At 29.2% G+C, this 26,236-nt stretch overlaps 1 protein-coding gene across 2 annotated transcripts; it reads left to right on the top strand.

Annotated features, from left to right (window-relative positions):
- Window positions 1-659: 659 nt before the first annotated feature.
- Window positions 660-26,236, top strand: LOC127285114 (nose resistant to fluoxetine protein 6-like). 2 transcript variants are annotated; one of them, XM_051310936.1, is made up of 13 exons: window positions 660-1,889; window positions 12,817-13,013; window positions 13,388-13,596; window positions 13,779-14,026; window positions 14,660-14,830; window positions 14,933-15,026; window positions 15,304-15,423; window positions 15,668-15,833; window positions 22,844-23,019; window positions 23,985-24,114; window positions 24,862-25,179; window positions 25,259-25,418; window positions 25,555-26,236. In XM_051310936.1, exons 1-12 carry the CDS (start codon window positions 1,406-1,408, stop codon window positions 25,382-25,384), a joined length of 2,439 nt encoding a protein of 812 aa, XP_051166893.1. In that variant the 5' UTR covers window positions 660-1,405; the 3' UTR covers window positions 25,385-25,418; window positions 25,555-26,236. The 2 variants fall into 2 exon arrangements, with proteins under 2 accessions (XP_051166893.1, XP_051166892.1); XM_051310935.1 differs by having other exon boundaries at window positions 664-1,889; window positions 25,567-26,236.

Genomic DNA, 26,236 nt, shown 5'->3' with positions numbered 1-26,236 from the left:
CATTTTATTCGAATTAAAATGCTATAACTGATTAATTACAATTTAACACCTTGTAATTTAATGTAAAAGTAGTTTTTAATTTGATGGCACACTTATTTGGTACCCTAAATACATCTAAATAAAGCAAAATACAAACAAAATCTCTGTGTTCGACTGAGTCAGATCTGGCACGAAACGCCCATATAATTTCAGCTGTTAGTATTATATTGCAACCAAGGTGTATGTTTTTTTTACGAGCATATTTTAATGGTTAATACTTGTATCTCGACCGCGGTATTTTCATATAAAAAATTAGGTCGATATTATTTTTATTTATTATACAAACATTTTTCAGGTGTTTTATTTTTATTAAATTCATTAGAAAATTTCTAACTGGGAATTAAAATGAGATTTTAAAAATTATTTGTTTTTTCATTAATAGTTTTTATAAAACTATTATTAATAGTTATAATTTACATTATTATTGACAGAGGTATATTATAAAATAAAATTTTATTAAGAATAGAACTTTTAAAAAAAGAAGTTAAACATCTGCTTAGTAATTTTCGACTTTCATTCTTTAAATTTCACCTGCTATGTCAGTTAGTGGGATTTCACACGAAATGAAACTCGTAAGCTCGCGACAATTCTCGCCAATCTGAGAAGGAAATATGCATTACTGGAGAAAGGAGACTCTTATGACTCGATGTAGCAGCATGTCGATTTACTCCATTCAGTGCGTGATACTTAGCCCCGCATGTGTGGCTACCGTCTCTCTTCGGCCTTACGAATCAAATTCAGTAACTTAATAAATATTGTGCAAAAAAAAAGACGGTGCAAATATTGTGAAAAAATAAATATAAAAAATCAAAATTTTAATTCAATTGAACAAGACAAAACATTCTCATAATTAATAAACATTTTTTTTAAAAGTACAAAAATTGTGCAACGATTTTTATAATTGATTTTTTTTTTATTCATTTAACATTTTTTACATCGAAAGATTTGGTTTAGTGGTTGTAAATGATTTTTTGTTGTTTGTCTAAAAAAAAACAAATTTTTATATATCAAAATTCATATAACAAAGGAGTATTCAAAGTGAGAGTAATAATTTAAATCGGTGTTATCAATTACCATTGAAGAAGAAGAAGAAGGCACATTGCTGTTAAAAAGAAAGTATCCAACGACTCGTAACACTAGATAAAAATCGACGAGTATAAGTGGCAGGAACACGTGTGAATACTTGCGGGTGTTTGCATTTATATATTTCTCAAGGACGACTTAAAGTTTCCGCAACTAAAAATTTTTGAAACTCTTTAATAAAAAATGAAGCTGGTAACTATAAATGGAAAAATTAATTTTTGTCTTGTTGTAAAAAAAAAATTTTAAATTATATTACAAGGAGTATAAATAAGAAGTTTTTAAAATGAATAAACAAGCAGTTTTTTTATTAACCTTATGTTGGGCGATCGTTTATTCAAAAAATGAGTCCAACATTCAAAAGGTGAATAGTCGAAGGATGTCAGAAATTGAGGCTAATATGTCAAATTTTAGTGAAAATGAAAAAGGTTTTGTTAACGATGAGAAAGTTAAACGAAATCACAGTACAATGAATTCTTATGAAAAAAGTGATAAGAATTTATTATTTACATTTAGTAAAAATAATCCAGAGCTTGATTGGAAATCGGCTTTAAAAATGATTACTAATAATTTTGAAGAGCAAAAGGATATGGATATTGATTTTATGACAGAAAAATTAGAAAAAACGACAAACAGCATTCAATGGCTTATGGATCTTTATGATCCATTGAGATGGCGTAAAATACCCGGAAATTTGCACGAGAATTGTAGAACAGATATGGAGTGGTTTCTAGGAGCACTGAAAAAGGGAAAAGTTTGGGCCGCAAAGAGTAAGTATTTATAACTTCTCAGATAAATCATTTAAGGATTTAATGGTGAAAATTGTTTATTTATGATAGACTAATTTAGGAAATAAATGAATTTTACCTTTGTAATTTGTAGGAATTTACTGACTTACTTTATTTTTTATTAAAAATTTTCATTTAAATTATTTTTTTTTAGATAAAATCACGTTGAATTATATTATATAATTCAATAGTATTGAATTAAATAATAATAATTATATAATACAATTATTGTTATACATATTAATTCATAATTAATATGAATCATAATTAATTCATATTAATAATTCAGAGCGATCTTAGTATTTTATGATTTAATATAACAAAAATTAATTATATTATATGATTGATTTCAATAATTATTTTAATTATTTATTAAATTTCTTTTATTAAGTAATATTTATTTCTTTTAAAGTAATAAAATATTCTGCTTTGAAACCCTATAGATGATATTTATTTATCTATAAAAGTAGAAAATAAACAGCTGATTAATCGAACAATTATTGAATCCATTTCCTCTAATTTAGTAATAAAGGGACAAATTTTCTAAAAACAAAATAAATTATTTTTTTAAATATATATATATATATACCGTGGATGTACCAGTTACCGTCCATGTCCCAGTTTCCGTCCATTTTACAAATATCTCGTATAGTAATTTAAATTATTTTTTAACAATAATTTATTCCTTTTGGCACACAATCGACTTATTAGTTTAAGTAAACAAAAAAAAGAAAATAATTTTTTTATAAATGTTATTTTGAAAATTAAACTGAACGGAAACTAGGTCTTAGGTGGACGGTAACTGGGACATCCACGGTATAGAAATCATAAATTTGAAAATTAATCTAATTTAAATAGTTCTATTATATCTGTTGTATTTTTACAAATAAGAAGAAAAATTATAGTAATATTCATTCTTTTAAATTTGAAGAAAAATCTATAGAAGTAGTAAATGAATTCAATTATTTGGGTCTTGTCTTTTTGGAGTCATTGGACTTTTCGGCCATGAAACAACAAAAAATTTTTGTTTAAAGGGGGGAAACCACATTAGGACATTGTTTTTCAGGATTTTTTTTTGAAAGGGATAAAATTTTTTTTTTAAATTAAATGCAAAAATGACATTATGTTGTACTTATATTTATCTGTGTCTCACAATTTTTTCTAAGCATTTTTATTAAAAACATTCCAAGTGAGCAGCTGCACTAAACCTGGAGCTGCGCCGTCTGAGTTAATTTTTGAATTTTTACCTATTATTTTGCGTCTTTTTGCTAAAAAATAAGTTATTTAATTTTTTTTTTTAAAGTTTAATTCAATATTAATAATAAATTTAATAACGAACAATTTGCAATTTTTTTTTTTTAATCGGTCAATAACTTTTTGAGCTATCCTGCACAGCAATTTCAAAAATTCTGTTTCGAGAAAAAAGCGTTTGAAAAATATATCGAAATTACAATTCTGAATTTAGGTTTCTGAAATTCATTTAAAATTTATTATCTATTTAACTAATTCTAATTCTGAATTCAGAGATTAGTTAATTTATTTCAAAGTGATGCCATTTTGCGAATTTTGAATAAATGTAATAAAAACTAATTTTTTTTCAAGTAATAACCATAACTTCATTTCACATAAAATAATTTTATTTTTTGATTTTATGCATCAGTATCAGATGCCGTAATCGTGGGCGCTGTTTTAATTAATTAATAATTTTTACAGAACTGAATCAATGCATTATGATAATTAGTATTAATTTCCAGATTAGGTAAATAAAATTTTTTATCACCTGATGAAAAGAGTATAAAGAAGGTCTCTCTTGTTATATAATAAATTATTTACTGTTGAGAGCGTTTATCTTAAATAAACAAATAATGTTTTTTTTTTAAATTTTATTTATAGCGGAAATTTTGTGCAACAAAAATGTAATTTTTATACAGCGAAATAAATTGAATTTAAATGTAATTGATTTAATTTAAATTTAACATATCATATTTTGGTAATTTTAATGATTGTACTAATGTGCGAAGATAAACCAAATGCCTCTAAAGTTCATTGAAAACAATAATTAAAATTACTGTAATTGCAATTGATTTTAAGTAACTTTTTTATTTTATAATTTTTTTTTAACATTGACATAGTACTGATTATTATTTTTTGCTCGTATTCTACGAATTCTGTTTGATTTCGAATTTCTATTTAGGATTTATCGTTTTTTTTTTTTTAGAAATCAGTGCATATTTAAATATTTTTTTCACATCGCTCCAGGCGTTGCTCTATAATATAACACGGTTTATTCATGAATTATGCGAATAACTATCACAAAATTCTTAAATATTCATTTCTTTAAAATGATAAATTGCACATCTTTTATAGTTGGGTAGTGGGAATATTTAAAGAATACTTTGAATATTATATACAATTTTTTAAAAATAAATCGATCAATTAATAAGTATAGTAAATTACTGACAAATAAAATAAAAAAAAATTAAAAGTACCAATCCTCAAAAACTTAAGGTACCTTTAATTCGATGAATTGACATTTGCAATTATTTTTACATTATTTTACCAAATTATAAATTTAATTATTTTATTAACAAATCAAATTGTTTTTAAAACAATTTTTTTTAAATGTTTGTGTTCTCTTATAAATTAAACGTAACAAAATATTAAATATTAAAAATATTTAAGTAAGAACTTTTTACATTAAATACTGTGATTTCTTACTGTTAATATCATGTAAAGAAGGTAAAGTTAATAAAATAAGTTTTTAGTAGAATTATAATGACCCAGTTAAAACTATTGCAATTTTTATTTAAAAAAAAAATATTGTCCTAAATATTGATTGTTCAATATATATTACATATCTAAAAAAAAATTGTCAGTTATGAATTATGAATAAAAAAAATGTCTGTTAAGTTATTATTGTGATTAATATAAATTCGGACATATAGCATTTTTATGTAACCATATTATAGATGTGTTCTAAGTGAAAGGCAAGGCCGAAGTCTGTGATTTTCCTAATAATTGATAAAATTGTAGTATTTACTATCCAAATTGATATATTATGACAAAACAATTTTTTATATTTCTCAATTTCGTTGTTATTAATAATTATTGTTTTATGACAATTTCTATCAAAATCAAATAATAGTCTAAATTAATGGTTTTATAGAAAAAAATGTTCCTCTATATAGAAATTATTAAAAAATAATTAAATTTTATATGAAAATTTGTTTAATTTTTCTTTTTATACTCTTTCTGTATTCAAAAGAATTAATAATGAAAGGATAAAAAAGGATATATACATCACAATTCTCAACCTAATTACATATATAAATCTTAATCTAATCGCAATCTTAACCTAATATACTGCTCAATCATTTATTAAACACCTTAAACATAAATGTATTTTACATATATAGAGTTAAAATTATACAATGTAAAAATACTACATTAGTGTAAATACTATATAAGTAATATATTTTCTATATTTTTTAAAATTAGTTTTTAGAAAAAAGTACATTTAGAAGAATTATACAAATATGAAATAAATATTTTCTTATTCAGTCTGATAACAGTTTTATCAAGTTTTATTATTTGATTATAATAATATTTTTAATATTAATAATTTTTAATAGTTAATAATTATTTTAGATAATTGCTGCAAATAAACTTCCAATTAAATTTCCATTCTCTAAAATACCATAGAAAAAAGCTAAAACACAAAAGAAAATCACAACTCAAACAATATTCAATGAGAATATCTATATTTTACTTTGATTCTTATATTAATATTTAGTTGCGAATATATTTTTGAAATTTATTTACGTAATATTCTAAAAGCACAATTAAATTACATTCATATTAAATTAAAAAGAAATAAAATAAAAAATATTTTCTAATCATCAAAATTTTTTATTGCATGAATTTACAAAAATTTTTGAATTATAAAAATTGCTACATACTGACAATTATTATCAATTTTGTCACTTTATGATTTTAATCTCAATTATTCCTTCACTTTTTGAACTTCGCCGGTATTTATTTAGAAAAATCGCTTTGTTTACTCTTTTTAAATATTAAATTTGATAAAATTAACATCTTTTTAATCGTTCGTTATGCAACTGAGAAAATAAAAGTACAACATTTAAAATTTTTTTAAATTTAATTTTACGATGACTATTTTTATCAAAAGAGAAGTTAAAAAAGTCCACAGTGAAAATTTCTATTACAACAATTTTTATTGCAAACAAAAGAATACTTTTTCTATTCTTAATCTCTTTAAATAAAATGAAATTTCAATGATGAATGGACGAGAAAACTAGTCATTAAAAAAATATATATAAAGTATAGAATTTTTAATGAAATTTACCGAAATTCATTAAATGATATAATTTAAATATTTTTATAATTAATTTTTAAGGAACTTTCATTTTTTAACTTTTCGAAATTCTATTTATTTTATTTTAAGAATAATTAGAATTATTTATTTATCATATATTGTTATGTTTATTATATTCAATCCATCATATATATACTGTATCATAATTCACGCGCGCGCCAGCGCGTACTTACGCAAGTTGTATAATAATCGTTTGCTTTCTAGAAAAGCTGTTAATGATGTGATTAAAATGTTGGACTTCATTTCCGACTTTCTTATTCCTTATGTGCAAAATCAAGTTGAAAATGATTAAGAAGCTTCCACTGATAGCAACTAATATTACAAAATTCATTTTTAATTAAATAATAATAAAGGTCTAATTCGAAAATTTTTAACTTAACTTTTAGAGTTTAATATTATTAAGGAGGGTACACCAATTGTAATATGCAAAAAAGGGTTAAATAATAAATAAATATTATTTATTATTTAAAAGTACATGTCTAGAAGTTTAATTCACAACAAAAATTTCTTTTATCAAAAGCTTTATGTGTAATAAGCGAACGAAAGTGACACCTTCGGGAAAAACATGAAGTCCGGTGACCAGAATTCTGCTAGTATAGTTCATCTAAAATGAAATTGATTTACATTTCTTATAAAATTGTCTAGTTCCTAATCAAAGGATTAAAAAAATATACATATGTAACAAAATGGCGATCCGTCAAACATAAGAGTATAATTTTTGTTAAAAAATGAAGTCGATTTTAATTTGTAAACAAAAATTTGCATAAAAAAAGAAATCCTTCGATTAGGAACTAGATTTATATGAGCCGCTGAAAAGTAAAACAACACATAAACTTCTGACTCCCATTGAATTAGCATGGTAGTCAGAATTTTATGTCTGGTTTTACTTTCCAGAGGCTCATATGTGTAAATGATGCATACTAAATTTCTAAGTAAATCGAATTAATGATTTTCGAGTAATCGTGGTCACCAACATTAAAAATGTCATTTTGAGAAAAACACATTTAAAGTTTTAACTTACTTTTTTGTCCAGAAGAAAATTTTTTTTTTATTTTACAATGAGTTGTCAATTCCTGAATCATATAACAATTCTTCCAATTCTCCTCTTTCAAAGAGGAGAATAAAATGGGTTTAAGAAAATGCAGAAAAAATAATCGATTTTTCGAAAGTTACAACTGGTGTAATCCTTTTTTAATGTAAGGATTGTGGCTACGTGACCTAGCCACCGACACTTGAGTAATCCCTTCTAAGTCTCCAAAAACCTATATTTGTAGTCTCGAACCCAAAGATCTTTTTATAAATGAAGGACCGTAGCTAAACTGCTATTAGCAATAGTTATTTCTTCGAGGAAATAATAACCAGTAATCTTCTGGTGTTTCTTCACAAGTGTGGGGCAACGACAGAAAATATGTGATGAGGTTTCTACTTCCTCTTCACATTTCCTACGTTTTGGATCTTCAGCAATACTTATTTTATGTCTATATGATAGCGTCTCGGGTGGCAAACCTATAGACTTTCAAGGGATTGGAAAGCTCCTCTTACCAAGAGGAGCAATCGTGACTTAGGCCGGTCGCATTGCTAATTGGAAGCTGACTGGAAGAAATTTTGTGTCATCGGTGCTGGTTGCACTAACTCTCGGTATACCTTGGCTTGTTTACAACCTGTTTTTGCCTGCCACTCTTTCTGATGCTCTGGATCTTACCACCGCTTAAATTCCGGGACCAGACATTTGTCAAAGACACCAATAAGCCCGTTAAATTGTACCCTAGCTCCTATTTTGACTAGTTCATCCGCTATGTGTTTAATTCCACTGTGTCTTGAGACCCAGAGGAGGGTAACGCGATTATTTTCAGCTAGTCTGTTGAATGCCATATGGCATCCTTCAATCAAGTGTGATGTAGTTACTGTTAATCTTTCTTAAGGCGTTCTTTGACATTTCGGGGATATTTTTAAGACATTCTGGGGACGTTCTGAAAACGTAATTAAGACATTTTGAGGACAATTTCAGGACATTCTTAAGACTGTTCTTGGACAGACACAGAATATACTTTGAGCGTCCTTAAGTCGGCTTTCTTGTGTCTTTGGAACATTGATGCAATGTCCTAGGACACTTTAGAACTTTCTAAAGTCATCCTAAAGATATCTTTGGTATCCACTGGGATGGCTCTACACTCACCAAGTAACAAGTTAAATAAATTATTGTCAATGTTATTAATGTAAAATTAGAACTCAAATGTGGATTAAGCACATTTTTAATTATGTTCCCACATTTTGTACGATGTAGATGCAGATCTTCTTTATGTAATTTATTTTGAAGATTTGTTAACCTGTAGACTGCCGGGGTTTGTGGAACTCTATAGATTAACAAACAGTCACCAATTATTGAGATCGAAAGAAACAAATTTTCTAATCAAATCAAAGAATTCAAAATGGCGTCTTCAAAATAACGACTTAATTGCAAACTTTTAGAAAAGTGTCACACTTAAAGAATGCACTATGAAATGACCAAACGAATTTGCTTGAAACTGGTTACTCGGGGTCGCTGATTACGAATATGGAGTGAGTTTTTCGAAATTCAAAATGGCGGATCCAATATGGCAGACGACATTTTGAAAATTAACTACAATTCGCTTTAAAATCGTCACTCGGGGATTTTTGGGGTCGCTGATTATGATTATGATGTTAGTTTTTCGAAATTCAAAACTCCCAATCTAATATAGCGGACAAAATGTTAAAAATCAATCTAATGAAACTTTTTGATCCACGAGTGTTCAGCATTTTTCATAATGTTTTTTAATGCACTAGATTTGAATTAAGAACATTATAATAATTTTTGGATACCATAATTGTTTTAAATTTAAAAAAAAACTTGTCTTAAAAAAATATTGAACTGCGAAACCTTTTTTTTGTATCCCCATTGAAAATCCCTGTACAAGATCTTAGTATAAAAAAATGTACAAGTTCAGCAGCTGAACTTGTACCAGTTCTGGTTAAGAAAATGTTCAGGAAACATACTTGTTATTTTAATTTAGAATAATTCTATATTTTAAAAAAAATTTTTTTAATTATATTGTACTTTTTAATTACATTTTACATATCAGGGCTGATGATAATTTTTTTCAAATTACAATCAAATTTTTTATTTTATATATAATTTTTCAAATTCAATTCTATATTCTTTAAAGTGAGAAATTTTTATAACTCAATCATTATATTATAAGGGTGTCTTATACAAGTGTATAATTTTTTTGTGATTTAAATTTTTTTTAAAAAGTATTAGAATTTTAATTGAAAAAAAATTCGACTCAAATAGAAAGAAAATTGATTTTATATTTTTCAAAAAATTAAATCACTTAATCCAAATTAAATCAATAATAAAAGTAAATAATTTTAGTAATTATACTTCTTTTAAATATATTTAATATTCATTTAAATATGTAAATAAACAAACTAGAAAATCGTTATTATGTAAAAGTTATAATTGTAATTTAGTACATTTTGTTACGATATATATAGGCAGTAAAATATAAAAAAAAATAAGAAAAAACCTTTACCATCAAAGTTGAATCATATTACATAATCGACATACAGGAAAAAACATTTTTGCAACATTTTACATTCATTTAAAATAATGTGAATTTCTCAAATTCTAGCAGCGACAAAAGAAGATTTTTTTCACCTGAACGTAGGCATATTATATTTAATTTCTACCCTACTAGTTATGTCCTTAAAAAAGTAGTTCATGTTATAATATTTTCCTATATATTACAAATTGAATATTCTGCATTTCTGTTCGCGAATTACTTTCTCATTCGTCGATTATTGCTTCTAAACTTTCGCCTTTTATCCATGCATCTTAACTCGTAATCGTATGGCTTAATTCATCACGTAATATTTTCCTTAAAGTGATAAAAGCAATTTAGTTGCGCTTTATTTATTTAGTTTTTGAATATTTCATCATGTAAGCGTCCTGTTATATTATAGTGTAATAATTGTAGTAAAATCTATGCTATTTACAATTTCTATAAAAATATAATTTTCTATACTGTATTACGTAATATGTAGACTAGAGAAATTGATTTGGTAATTTGTTACTCTTCATGCAATCAATTTTTCATTAATTTCCAAAGTTTATAAAAGTAAAAATTTTGCTAAAATAACAAAAACATTTAGCAATAAACAATATTTTATTTAGAAAAGAATATTAACAAAATTTTCCTGTTAACAAAAAGCAAATTTTATAAAAATATGTTTAAAAGATGATTTTGTATTTTAAATTGCTTATACATATATATGTTGTTTTGCAGAAAACCCACTGAAAATACAGAAAGTTCATTGTCAGTTATGTAAGTCACCCAGACTTGGCTCGAGTAGAAAGTGCATTTTTACTACCTGCATCGTAACAAAATGTAGTCTTAAGTTACACTTATAATTTTGTTGACAAAAAATAAATTTTCTTTTTACAGAGAAAATTTATTGCTAAATAACAAAAATAGATTTACTTCTGTTAGTATAGTAAAAATCGCAAAAAATATTAAAAAATAAATAAAATATTCGAATTTCAAAATATTTAGGTATTTCATGAAATACTATGAATTTTTTCGAAACTTCGAATTGTTTATATTTCAAAATATCTAGACTCTGTTAGAGATTGTTGATAATTAAATAATATTTAAAAAATATATATATATAAACGTACATTGATAGTAAAATAATGAAAATTCATTGGAATATTGAGAAATGTGTCGTTCCAGTTAGAAATTGAAAAACATGGCGTTTGACTCCTACTGTGAGAGAGTGGAGGAGGAGATTCACTTTTTTCAGAAATTCTAAAAGAATCTATGATGAAAAACTTAATATAAATTAAGTAGTTAATATCAAAATATCGGTATAATAGTTCTTATAAAATATTTACCATTACATGACAAAAAAAAAGTTGGTTAATTGCAGTAATCTCAACTGAATCGGTACTCTTTTCAATTTTTATCTATAAATTAATTATTTATCTTCAGAAAATATTAATGTTTTTAAAATATAATTATTTTTTTTATATTTAATAATGTATGACAATTTTTATTTTATAATAAAAATAGTCTTTTTTAAATAAAAATAGAATTAGTAAATATAAATGCTTAGAATTTTTAATTATCAATCATAATATTTATGACGTAATATGTATTTTTTTAAATACTACTATAGAAATTAAAATTATGAGATTCAGAATATTTCATTTAACTTTAGAATATTACATATTATTATTTTTAAGCTTTTAACCCAATTAAGATAATTTTCTTTTATTGTTTTCATAGAAACGAAATGATTATTGCCAATAAAATGTCTGTAAAGGTTAAAGTAAGGCAACCATAATTTCGCAAGACAATTTTCTTGCATTAGGTTTTTTCCAACGACTTTTACTTTACATATATACACAACAATTTCCATAAAAGTCAAAACATTATTTTTAAAGAACTCAAAGTCAAACTTGTTTAAAAATATAAATCATTACAAAATTTCTTACCTTGGAAAGTCGATTTTTAAAATAGTGTTAATTATAATTAACACAATATTATAATGTAATTATATTATTATTATAACAACTTATTTATTCTATAAAAATATTTTCTTAATATTGAAAATTTTTGTATTATTTAATTAATAAATATAGATTCTCGGACAATTTTTTTAATTTATTGAGATAAACGACGTTATGGCAGCTACAGCTCCTTTTATCAAGTTTACATTTATTAGAAACTGTTGTAAATTAGGTTGCTATCATTAACAAAAATTTTGTCGGCCAAAGTAAATTCTTTGTTCGATATAGAAGCAACAAAAAAGTTCAATTGACAATAACAAATTTTTTTGTTGAATCCTCGTCTTATAAATTTCCAAAATCCTAAATGACAGTCTGTAGGATGTTCAATACGTCCAGTCGCCATCAGATGGCAGCAGCATTCAAGGAGAACAAAGTTGCAACTGTCATTATATTATATTATATAAAAATATATTATTTTTATATATTTTTTAATCAGTAGTTAGTTATCAAAAACAAAAAAAATTGTAATTCTGAAATAAAAATTATACAAAATTTTTTCTTTTTTTTTAAAAAAAACCAAAGAATTTCGTTTAAAAATTATAATTGATAAATAAAATTTAAGTTAAATTTATTTGACTTTGTGCTCCCTATATGCTATTGCCATCTGATGGCGACTGGACGTAATGAACCTCCTACAGACTGCGTCATTATATTACTTTCCTATTTCCCGTTTTGCAATTGGGTTTTTGAATGAATTCGCACAATCTTTCGGATTTTGGAAATTTATAAGAACTCTCACATCACCGGATAACCTAATATTTCACATGGATTTATACATTTATGTATTTGCGAAAGAAGAATATATTCTTTGCGAAATTCCCTTTAATAAAAGTCTTGTCACTATTTATTATCGCAAATGGATGTAGATTTGCATTATAGGTTATACTGCTTTTATATATTATATTTTACTATGTTTTTAGTGTCGGACGCTAGTGGAAGATATGCCTCGCAGTTTTTCTTTGGGAATGGATTTTGGCTCGGTTCAAGCAATTTATGTTCAGAACTCAATAGTACAAAAGAAGAGGCTACTGATGTTGCAAATGAAAAACCTCCTTTTCCAGTCAAATTTTATGTTGCCAGAATGTTTTTACAAATGCCAAAGCAATTTGATGTCAGGGTAAGAAATGAAAAGTTGGGAAAGTGCGTGTAAGTTGGCACCCACATTTTTAAATTATTATTATATTTTAGTACAACACTTCTTTATAGTCTACAGATATCCCTTAAGGCCAAAGTAGAATGAATTGACGGATATGGAAATAGGAGACTAAAAAATGAAACAGAAAAGAACAGAAACTATTTCTGTTTTTTTCTATCTCATTCCCTGTTCTCCGACTTTATTCTGCTTTGACCTTTAGTAGGTTGATATATCCTATTTTATATACAATAGTTTGAACGTTTTTAGTAATTTATGTATAATTTTACGTTAAAATTTAAAAATTATCTTTAAAATTTATTTTCATTTTTAATTTTAGATATTAATATTTGTTTTAGGAAAGGCAACTTTTTCTAGGGCTGTGTTTACCGGTAACGTGTAATGTGACTTCCGTGACATCTATGTTGAAAACAATTGCTCATAGAGTAGAAAGTGAAGGAAATATTAATCATCGATCCAGTGGACCAAAGATTTTGATTTTTGCCGTTAAACCAGTACCATCATCTGATTACAATTTATTGCAGGACAAAAAATTTTTTATTCTTGTGTTAGTCTAAAAAAATTTTGATCATTACCATCTACTTAAGGGCAGGTCAAAGTCGATACGATTTTTGCATTGAAACTCTATGTAATAATTGCATCGACTTTTATATACCCTTAAAACATTATAATTATAAATAATCTAAAGCCTTTATGATATATTAACTATGAAAAAATGTTTCTTTTTAGAGGTGTTGGGGCAGTAATAATATTTCTCATGATTTGCTCAGGATTTTATGAATATGGAAATATTACGAATATGGATGAATCAAATTTTTGCAATACTTCAACTAATAATGTGGAAAATTGTCAATACATGGAAAACTTACCACAAGATCACAAGATATACATTCATAATCATTGTAACAAACAAATATTTAGTAAAATTTCAAATGATAATGAAAGTAACGTACGCTTAGAACGTGTAAAAAAAGAAGGTAAAAAACTTTATATTTTATTTTTCAAAAATGCATATTACCAATCGAAAGAGCAGCAAAAAAACTTTCGAAACTGATATTGATAAAAAAAAATTTATTTTGATATTTAAGAAAAAAGATTATTAAAATATGCGGTGTACCCGTAAAAACCCAAAACTTTTACTTCTTTCCCCTTGGAAAATATTGAACTAAAATGAAAAAATATGTTTACCAATGATTAACGAGTACTACAAATGCCCGAGTTTAAACGTGATCGGAGAAAAATTTTTTTGAACCTTGATCATTTTACCTGGGATCCCCCTATAAGTGACGTTCCAAACATAAGTTTATATTGTAAAAGGAATCTTTATTTTGCAACTGTGCAACAAATTTTGATTTATTTTTCAGGGGACGTTTAATTATTATTACGTCCCTGGAATGTTGCCTTTGGCGCATGCGTCTCGTTGAAGTATTTCAGCGAGAAGCACGCGGTGTCGACTATGGGCGTCATTCTTGGGTCGTGTTGTGGCCACATGGCGAATGGAATTTTATATTGTATGAAAATAAGAACTTATGTTTCAATATTGTCAGCAAAAGATTCAATTATTATTATTACGTTTAATTTTGTTTCACATATAAAAATTTGTATTGCAGATTTGTGGCTCCGGTGCCTGTTGGCCTTCAATCCAATTATCAATGGTAGTAAAATTATAAACACAGATCCTCCAGCTAGGGATAGCTTAAATTGTCTTCATGGACTTCGAGTTTTTTCCTTGGGTTGGGTCGTTTTGGTTCACACATATCTTCAAGTTTTTTCCATTGCTGGTAAGAACAACTATTTTAAAAATGGTATAAACAATAATTCTATACGTTAATAACAAAATTTGTAAAAATATTACAATCACTAAATGGATTTTTTGTTTACAGATAACAAAACTTTAAGGACTGTAACTGAGAGAAACGTTATGTTTCAGACTATAAGTAATGCTACATTTTCCGTCGACACATTTTTTTTTATTAGGTAAGACTGTTTTCATATATATTATATAAAAGTCAAAATTTCATAACTAAACAACGATAATGTATTTTCCATTCTATATCTCTCTGAGCTGAGAAGTCGGTAACTTTCATTAGTGTAAGTTTCGAATAAGAAGAAAACGAATTCAAAATTTTATGTGAGCTTAGAAATCAGTAACTGTGATTAGTATAAATTTAGAATAAAGACGATTGTTATAGATTAACATATAAATTAATTATATTTAATACCTATTACAAATGTAATATAATTTTTATTTCAGTGGTCTACTGGTAACAATACTCTTTTTTCGCTCGATGAATAATATGAAAAATGAAAATAGGAGTTTTCTTGCGACAAGTTTGACCAAGTTTATGATTATGATCGTTTATCGTTTTATCCGGTAAGTTAGAATGTGTATAAAAATTTGTTAAATCATTTCATTAGGTATAATGTCAGTTCGCCTTTAAGTAACACTGTGAGACAATATTGCGTATCAAACGTATGTTAACACTGACGAGCAATATTATTTCAAATTCTAATAAGAATAACGCTCCTCTTTGACTTTAAATGTTATTTATTTAAACTTAAGTTATTCCTTTACGAATTAAAAAATTTATATTTATTATAAATTTTCTTTTTTAAAGTCTGACTCCAGCTTATCTTTTTGTCCTTGGAATGAACGAGATTGCCATAAAATATGCTTTGTCAAAAACAGTTTTCTCACCTGGCATCATTGATCACTTAACTTGTGAAAAATTTTGGTGGAGAAATGCTCTATATTTAAATTCTCTATTTCCTCGAACAGAAATGGTAAGCATTTTCTATTTTTATTTATTTTATTTTAGTAATTGAGAATTTTAAACATCTTTTATAAATAAGATACGCATAACTAAAAAGCAGAATACTGGCACGTTTTACAATTATCACTATGAAAATATTATCAAGTTAGTTCCCTGGAAGAATATTCAATAACCCTCACAGCATTCGGATATTTTAGAAATTTCATTTAGTCCGGGGAAATTAGGATATCCCTAGGATGTGCCATGGAAGAAGAAGAAATTCCAGGGATATCCTAATTTTTGAATACATCGTAACGTGATTATCAATCAGAACATTATTCTAAAATAACACTACACAAATGGCAAAACTTTTTCGACCCATAATCATTGGATTTAGGAATCCTACGCTTTGGACTTATAAACGGACATTGGTGACCCGTTTAGATGAACTTCCTTAGCGCCATGTAAAACAATTACCCGGATCCTCGATGACCGTATCGAACTATGAACCTTCACGGGAGAGCTCAATTTTCTAAGTTCACAATCCGCGTCATTCTCGGGGACAAACTTTTTGATCTCAGGTTCGGGATTACCGTAAACAGAGGAGAGAGAGAACGACACACACAAAAATCAAATTAAATAAAAACGACAGTCGTCTCGTCAAAAACAGAAGAGAGCGAGCTCAGCTTCAAGCTCTCGCGCATGTGTAATAAAAATCAAGAAGTAATAGTAGGAGTCAAACGATTAACAATGGCGCGCTAATTTCAAATATGGGCAAATTCTAGTTTGAGAATAAGTCAATTCCCTTTTCCCTTATTTTTCCGACTATTCTCCGAAGCTATTCCAGAAATTTACTTCCCGATTTACGTCGTCGAACGAAACTAGATTTCGTGTACGTTAGAGATTGATCAAGGATCAATCAGAGAGCTAGTCATCAGAACGCTACCTGATGTTCATGCCCGATGCAAAATACTGAGAACTATGTTTCCATAAAATATCACCTCAATCCAGGAAGTACCCTGAGATAGAGAATCAATCCTGTTGTTCAGATGAAACAGGAGATACCTGCATTTATCCGGAATTGCGTCGCAAGGAAAATGGGAGATGACTTTTTTACAGAAGGACCTGTAGAAGAGTCTAGGAAGGCGAGGATGATTGGCACTAGGTACCTGGGATGAAACACAGAAGCCATGAACCTCGATCTCCTGCGGTGATTCCACCGAAACATGCCGTGGAATTTTAATTTTTTTAATTTGTTTCAGCTGCTCACAGTATAAAATCCATTGCTTTGCTACCTCAGTGGCAATGGGAACATCCCATCCTATTTTCATTTTCCACAGACCTTGAAGCAGTATTTTTGATCGAACGGAAAATGGTCCTATTAGCCCCAAGGGATCGAAAACCTGCGCTACAACTGATAAAATCATCCTTTTTGTGACAATTTTTTCTTCACGTTCATAGTTTGATTGATATATTAGATAATCACCTTCAGTTTGACACCTTAAACCAAAAGTCTTTATTTCAGTAAGATCATGATTTCTAACTTCCTTGTACTTCTCAATTTTATTTGAATAAATTTTCTGTAATTAAAAACCAGCAGATTGTAATACAGCATTAACTTCATACTCAATAGCTTCAATTTTCTCTTTAGTTTCTCCCCCAGAGAGCATGTCATCCACATAAAAATCCTCTCTGATAACTCGTGAGGCAATGTCTCTACATTCCTCTGAAAGCTGAAGCAAACACCTTGTGGCCAGATAAGGAGACGACTTTACTCCAAATGTCACTGTGTTGAGTTGATATGTTATCTCTTTGTTTGATCTGGATCTTTCCGCCATAAAATGCACTGAAGATTCCTATGCTCTGGCTTGACCCAAATCTGGCGATACATTTTGACTATATCACCGGTAATCACGAATTAATGTTGTCTGAATCGAAGAATGATTAAAAACAATTTCTGCTGATCAACTAGACCAACCATTACCGCCGTGGCGCTCCCGGCTTCAGAATAGGGCGCCTGTAGCCCACTGCATGTCGTAAAAGGCGACTAAAAGGGGTGCGGAGGGTTGTACCCATCTAGCTAAGTACCGCTTCGACGGAGACGCTGAGATGGGACATTACCGATTATGTATGAACGCACTACGCCTGCCAGGTGTTCACCATGTGAAATGGGACCCTCCCCGTGCAAGGTGTCAGCGGAAGTCCGGCCGGAGAATTTGTCTTCCCGTATCCCATCGCGTGTCGTACGAGGCGACTAAAGAGGGAAATTTGAACGCAGTACGCCTCCTCGTCTGGAGGCAGGGTGAGACCGTTGTGGTTTCAGACTGCGGTCTGACACTTCGGTCTGGGAGCGGATGTTCCACGCGGTTCCCGTTGGAAGTGCAGGATTCTTGTCCTCGCTAACTCACGCCCACTCCTGTTGGGGTGTCATCGGGTCAAAGATGAATGTTACTAACCGTTCCGCCATTTCATTGGGCACCTATTGTATGAGTGTGTGTGACCTACCAGACCATCGGTGGGTGGAGCTTAGCTTGAAGAAGGAACCTCCACGAGGTCCCCGCTGGGTACTTGGATTCCCTTCTTCCGCTCAAGTTCTACTTGCACGGGCGAAGGGAATCAATGCTAACCGTCTCCTCCTGGAAGGGCACCCGGTCTTCTTCGCCATTTTGGTCCTTAAGGACCTTACAACGGCAATTTTTCCCTCCTCTTTTCCCATGGTGCATCGGTAGCGAGGCGGCTTGCCAAATCGCCGCCGTTTCAACATGCCGGTAGTTCTTTTGTTAGGGGGTAGATATGCTTATTTTAAGATCGGGAGTTATAGTCCTTAAGGACCCAAGCATCCCAGTCGGCCTTGAGCACGACGATAAGCGCAATTCTGGACCAACCATTACACAATCATTCAATGAAATTCCTGATGTTGTCTTGAATGAACTGTCCAACACCACTCTGACCTTGGTAGTAGTACATGATTCTTTAACGACTGCATGGTGCGGCAAATAGATTTTGAAACCAGCCGCCTGATCCAATATCCTAGTCATATGACCCAACTCAAGAAACTCATCCATATATTCATGATACCTCAACTTTATGGTTTGATCCTTTCGAAAACGCCTCTCCATGGACAACAGTCGTTTCTCAGCACCCGACCTAGATTCACCCAATAATCGAATATCCTTTTTCAATTGTAAGCTAACCTCAAATCTGCCGTCTTCCGCACGTCTAAACGATTCAGAAAAATTGTTTTCGCACTCCAATTCCTGTGCAGATTTAAAGCGAGCAACTAGATTCTCATTGATTTCTCAAAACTTCTTCATATCGTTAGCCCCAAGTCGAATGCACTCAACTTTCAGAGACATTTTGGAAAGTACGTAACTTCCACAGCCGTTTTGGAAATTACGTAACTTTGTGGTGCAGAGCAGAATGTACGTAACTCTGAGAAACATTTGGAACTCGCTTATGTTGGTTTTTTGTGTTTTTGCAAAATACAAATTACAATATTTCTGCTCGAAACATAGCAATAAAAAGTGTAAGGCAATGTTCAATAAAATCTCAATTATTTAATCTACAATCATCCTATATTATGTTCCGAGCAGAAATATTGTAATTTGTATTTTGCAAAAACACAAAAAACCGTTTTAAAGAGTTCCAAACGTTTCTCAGAGTTACGTACATTCTGCTCTGCACCACAAAGTTACGTAATTTCCAAAACGGCTGTGGAAGTTACGTACTTTCCAAAATGTCTCTGAAAGTTGCGTGCATTCGACTTGTGGCTAACTATATGATTATCTAAGTTTTTGTCCATTGAGTTCTCGTTGTTTTAACCAGAATTTAAAATTCTCCTGCATTTTTACATGCAAGGTTAAAATTTTTTTCCAACATAGCTTCGACTTGATGGTATTTGTTATTAAGTCTCTCTTTTGTTTTTAAAAGAACAGAATTCGTACTGTCGTTGTCGTCTACCACTTTTATTTGCACAGTCAATTTTTTGATGGTTATTTCCGCCTTGATCGAATTGTAAGATCCTGTCTTTTTGATTTGATCTTCGTTGACTCTGGAACCTTCTGCTTTTTATGGTGATACACCTACCGCAGAAATTTTTCGAAATTATATGTAACGCGGTCTGAAGAAAGGGACCTTAGAAGCAAAAAATCAATTTTTGGATTATTGCAGTTTAAGGTTAATTAAAGGTTCCTCTTTCATTACCCGAAGTCAGAAAACATTTTCGTTAAATAGTTTTTATATAATTACAAGTTAAAGATCAGCTGTTCGTCGAGACACTTGATTCTCTTTCTCCATGACGTATGCACTACTATTCTCACGCATACTGAATGTATGAGGCGCTCGAAGTTCGGGTCGACTCGACTTTGAGAGAGAGACGCCCTGACTGAACCGTACTATAGCATTTCATCTCGGTTAACCTGTAAACACATGCTCGAGACCGTTTGCCGACAAAATTTGATATCGATTTCAAACGTTTTTGTACTTTATAGATATAAATTCTGTTACTAGTTAATAAATTATTTACAAAATAGTATGGATCATTTAATAATAATAATGATGAAATAATAATGATTTTGTGGATGAAGTTAAAGCCAGCCGCTACATTTTTCCGATACTTATTTATATTTTTAAAAATCTTTTAATGCTTAAATATTTTGTCACAATTTTCAAATCTATATTAAAAATAATTAACACACTCGCCTCTTCTTTTGCTTCTCCTGCGCAAACACCAATTTGCTTCTAATGTCCCTCTCTTTAGATCGCGTCACATTTCATTTCATCCTTCATTTCAGGCAAATTTTCAGTTTTGTTTCCATTTGAGTTTTCCTCAAATTCTTGATATGAATTAACGCCAGAACTTTTGACGTCGCCGCTGTCTGGATTTGGCTGGTTGATAGTTTGATGAAATAGTTCCCTTATATAGGTTCCCAGTCGTCTTTAATTTGTTTTTTACCTTTTAATCAGAGTTCATTGTTTTATTTTAATTATTATAATTAAAATTATTATTTTATTTAATTTTGTTTTTTTAAATAAGTAAAATAGGCTTTTGCCTGCTCCTAGATCGATCGGACCGAACACAAGTCATGTCAATCTAGAACTGTTTCGCCATACCGGGTGTTTTATGAGCGAAACTAGTCGCTTCCGATTCCTCGTAAATGCTTCGTAAAATGCTTAGCGTCCGTAGAATGTTCTAAAATATTCGTTGCTGTGAGGGAATTATCAATTCATGGAATATGTTTTTTCATTTAATTGAAATATTATTTTAAACTTCTGTTGCTGGAAATAGCCAATGACCTTACAAATTAAATTTCAATTTAGATATTATGTGCCTTTTCTAGCATTGTCACTTGCCAGCAATATATAGTCAATTTTATGGGTTGGAGCTTGATGTCCCACCGGATAAGACCTTTGAGGTCGTGGGTAAATCCTTGAATGCAGTCAAGGGAGACAGCCAAAGAGACTGCTTGTGATTTATTAGTTGTAATTGATAGATGGTCACACAGGCTTCTTTTTCACTTAAGTTAGAAACGATACCAGTTATACCAAATTCATTTTTCTAGAATAAGGGTTGATATGCGGCAGTCATTTTCACCGAAGATGATGGTTTTAAAAGTCTATAATGATCGGTATTAATAGATCCTGTCGAGGGAAATCAAATAATTTCTTTATTGATTGGATTAAGGGCTCCCAAGAAGGGTTGACGGGTTTTAGTGGGTCAGGACTGGTAGTAGTTCGCCAGCTTATTTTGTTTAGTGTTCCCTTTTTTTACCAACCCCACATAACCTTGGCATGCGGAAGCCAAGCTATCTGTGTGCAAATTTCCAAAGAATCCCTAGGCAAAAAAAAATACCTAATAATAACTTTAAAGTACATCGTTTAACGATTCTAGTTTTATAATTTTATTTTAAGAATAGACGATCATTCAGAGTCTTCTGATTGTCTGATCTATTCCGCCTCCCAATAGATGAAAATAATATGAGCAACCATTAATTCGTCTATTGGCTGCAGTTTAACTTAAACGTTCTTTATCCCTTTTCTGCATCCAGCATTGCGATACCTGAAGATACCTGCCGGTTCCCGCTAAAAAAAAATTTAGAAATATTATTTTTCCAAATTTATTCAAATATTGTGAAATTATATGAATTTTAAAGCAAAATTTTGAAGATTACAAGTAATTCTATTAGTTTACTACATTAAATTGGTTAAATAATAATTATAAATCAGTGATAGTAAATAAATGAACTGTCGCATTTATAAAATAAAATTCTTTGTTTGGCAGGAAACTATGGGAAATTGTTGTGCAATATAAATTGTCAGCTATCTGAAGTACTCAATTTCAAAAATTTTAAATAAACTAAATTAAATAAATAACTAAATTAAACTTGTTTGAAAAATTGATTTTAAGTACGTGAAGAATGATTTCAAATACTTTATATTTTAATTAATCGCGTCCCTCGTATGCCTTTCTGACCTATCCTTTGTCTGCTTCTAGCGTTTGCGGTACCGGAGGGTATCTGACGGTAGCCACTAAAGAGATGCAATAAATGAAATTGAGACCTTATTATGTATAATACGGATTGGAAAATTATTTTCGGGATGAGATAATTGAGAAATAATATTTTTTTTCAAATCTGTGTAAGTATAATAAAACATTATAAATTTTACGTTAAAAATAGGGTTCATCAAAAAATTTATAATTAATAGATGAAAGAGTGAAGAAAAAAGTTATTATAATATTTTTTCCGTTTTTACCTATAAGCTATTTAGAACAACTTATAAAAGAATTACAGCAGGTTTTTTAGCATTATTATTTTATAAAATACAATTTTAAATTACAATTAGACATATCTAGGGAAATTTTACAGAACGTCGTAGGCTTGCAAAGGGATGTTACTAAGGCTAGAAGCCAGATTACCTAAGAATTAATATGCGAAACTGTTGCTATACGTATAATTATGCTAATTAAAGAAGGATGCGAGGGAATAATAGTGAAAGTAATTTATTGGACAGTTAATTAATCGTATTTACAACATTTTTCAGTGCATGCTGTGGAGCTGGTATATGGCAAATGACACTCAGTTCTATGTTCTTGGAATATTTTTACTATTACTTTCTATTAAATATCTGAAAGCTGTAGCAATTATTGTATTCCTTTTGATTGTTTCTTCGTGGTTTACAACATTCTCTATTGCTTACAGCAATGACTACATTGCTAGGTATGTTTAATTTACAAATATGATATAATTTATTTTTATTTACTATATAAATGGGTAAATCTATTGATTTTGTTGATCACAAAAATATTAGTAAGATTTCCATTAATGGATTTATATATAGAGATCTGCACCTCGAACATTTTTCTGAGTCCATAAATGAAGAAATTATTTCTTTCTTGCACTAGGCACACATAAATGATTTTTTTTTAAATATGTTATCAGATTTCATCTTGTGCCAATAGTAAAGCTCAAATTTTGGTGTTTGAAATGCACTTAGTTCTTCGCTAGTCAAAATTTTAAATAAAATATCCTGTTGGAAATTTCTATCTAGGAATTGGTTCCTCCTAATGGTGCAATCGGCGCAGAGCATCATTCCCATCTTTCATAACAAAACCGAGATTCGTTCTTTAGAATTGCCACCGTGGCCTTTTATTTCTTTTTGCTTCCTCGTGAAGGAAGCTTTGTAGTCCTTTCGTTCATAAAAATTTTCAAAATGGCGGAAACAAATTTTCTCTATATAGAAACATGTTATATGAGATTATATTATTATATTATTTTTGTATGTTTATTTCAATGTTAATGCTTTCTCCACGAGGAAGCAAATTTTTTTGCTGATCGTAAAGAGGAAGCAAAATGTTCATATAATGAACATCTGAATTTACAACTTGTTTACTTATTATTTTTTGTGATCAATAGAAAATATATAAATTTTACCTTCACAGCAACGGATATTTCAGGATATCTTTTAGATGTCCTAGGTATATCATTTGAGTCCGGGGAAATTAGGATATCTTTAAGATGCCATAGGGATGCCCATGGATGTATTACAGAAATCCTAATTTCCTAAATGATATCCCCAAGACATTCTGCATTATGTTAGGATAACTATTTTTAATTAAAATGCTTCTAAATTATATTAATTGAATGTAATAGATTTATAATTATATTTTTCACTTTATTTGCAGAATTCAAGAACCATTTGCACTTTTCGATGAACTATACGACAAGCCTTGGTTACGAGCTGGACCATATTTTATTGGTACTGTCACTGGTTACATTCTCTTTAAGAGCAAATGCAAAGTTTATATTCCAAATGTAAGTTTGATTTTAAATCATTATACATATATTGTAACGAGCAAAGTATCGTAGTATAGTCGCCCGGCGAAGAGAGCAAAAGTAGACAGCGTAGTTAGTAGTTTTCTTCAGTTGCCTTCCGACTCGCCTAGAGAAGCTACTCTGACTAACTGGGACCGATTTTACTCCTGGTTGCCTATATTTAGTTGAGGAGCTTCTCATTGAATACAGGTAGAGCAAGGGGAGATATTCTTGACTGTAGGAGCCACCGCGTCAAAAAAAGCCCCTTGACTTCCTCGTTCCTCGTTTTTACGAATTTTTTTGTAGAAGCTTCTGCAAGAAATTGTAAAAATATCTTCCTAGTACCTAGAACGTCATCCTCACGATCTTTCTGTAGGAACGTCTGCGAGAGGATGCGGGTATGACGTTATAATGTTTACTTTTATTTTTGTATCTTTTATTATTCTTTTATTTAAACAATATATTCTTTTTCGAAGGTTTAAATAAATAAACATTAATGACTATACCTCTCCTCTAAATCATAGTAATAAATAGTTCCAAAATTAATTGAAACATAAATAAGAATAAACATATAGAATTAAGAGAACAAGTACTCTGCTCCCATCCGGCGAGTGGATCCTTTGGCTTCAAAAACCCAGATCATTACAATATATAAATTTATGATACAATAAAAAATGAACACTAATATTCTAGTTTAAATTATAATTATTTCTTGTAAACAAATTATAATTGAAGTATTTTTTTCAGTACCTGAAATTTCTCTGTTGGATTATTTCTATTATGATAATGCTGTCTGTAGTATATGGTCTTTACCCTGGAAATTTAAGTATTCTCACAAGTTCCATATATGCATCATTAGGTCATACAGCTTGGGCGATGGCTATTGCTTTTATTGTCATACAATGCTGTACAGGGTCAGCTCCAATAATCGATAGTCTTCTATCCATACGGTTAATGCATCCACTTTCAAGGTTAACATACTGTGCTTATCTGGTTCATCCTGTGATTATGATGATTACAAGTACTCAAATGGATGGTCCTTTCCATTTACATAATGGCTTAGTGGTAAAAAAATGCTTATAAATATAAGTACTAATGTGGATGAGAATATCCTCTATCCAATTCCTTTGTTGTTTTATTCTAGTTAATCATATACTTTGGAAATTTAGTGGCTTCATATTTATTGTCATTTTGTGTATCAATTGCACTTGAAGCACCACTTGTCAATTTGTTGAAGATTGCTTTCACATCAAAGAAAAGAATAAAATAACACGTTTTCTGCCTGTTATAAAAACTACGAATTGGTACGTAAACTAAATTTTGCAGTTATATAATTGGTAAAATAATATTTATAATTTAAAAATTAAGTTTAAAATTCAATTATTAACCAAAATTATTCTTATGAAAATCAATAATTGAAAGAATTTTAAACTTTGCTAGATTCTTTTTTAGGTTCATCTAACGCTGACCAGAATCCATTTACATAATTATATACGTGGCTTACGGACATGAATTGGTATATGAGTTAACGTAGATTTCTTTATGAAATCCTGTATATTTTTTCTGCAAATTTATATACATCATATTCGAATATTTTGCGCAGTAGTTTTCCATCAATTCTACGGCTCGATCACTACATTTTACAATTGAATAATATGTTCGCACAAAAAAAAGCATATATACAAAATCACTCTACTATGTATAAAAAAACAACACAGAAAAAAAGATATTTTCTAAAGAAAAATACCTTACGCATATATTTTATATTGCAGAACAAAAAAAATAGAATATGGGAGATACGAAGTATATGCCATATGAGGTAGTGTAATTGTACAAAATAAAAAACAGATGAAGAATAATTTATAATCACTCTAATGTATTGTGCAGAAAATGTACAGAAACAATACAATGAGTTAGATTTAGTTTATGTTCCTTTTTTCAAAATATTTTTAATAGTATATTAACTATTTTTTTTATACTTTATTATAAAATTTTGTAAAAAAACAACTAATGATTTACATGTACGTAAAATTAACTTATTGATGGAAGTTAATTAAGAATTAAAATGTAATAAAAACAATTATTTTTCTACTGTGATAAATAAATTTTTCATTAATAGTTA

This window comes from Leptopilina boulardi, unplaced genomic scaffold (assembly GCF_019393585.1).
Source record: "Leptopilina boulardi isolate dan_hultmark-lab unplaced genomic scaffold, ZJU_Lbou_2.1 LbouV2_330, whole genome shotgun sequence".
Classification (NCBI taxonomy): domain Eukaryota; kingdom Metazoa; phylum Arthropoda; class Insecta; order Hymenoptera; family Figitidae; genus Leptopilina; species Leptopilina boulardi.
Note: the sequence above shows the minus strand (reverse complement) of the source record. Positions and strands in the feature narration are given on the sequence as shown.

Bases quoted from the DNA above. Each gene is read 5' to 3' on its own strand.
- LOC127285114 (XM_051310936.1), top strand. From the start codon at position 1,406: ATGAATAAACAAGCAGTTTTTTTATTAACCTTATGTTGGGCGATCGTT. The intron at 13,597-13,778 runs GTTAGTCTAAAA...GTTTCTTTTTAG, and splicing joins AAAAAATTTTTTATTCTTGT to AGGTGTTGGGGCAGTAATAA. The intron at 15,834-22,843 runs GTAAGCATTTTC...AACATTTTTCAG, and splicing joins TATTTCCTCGAACAGAAATG to TGCATGCTGTGGAGCTGGTA.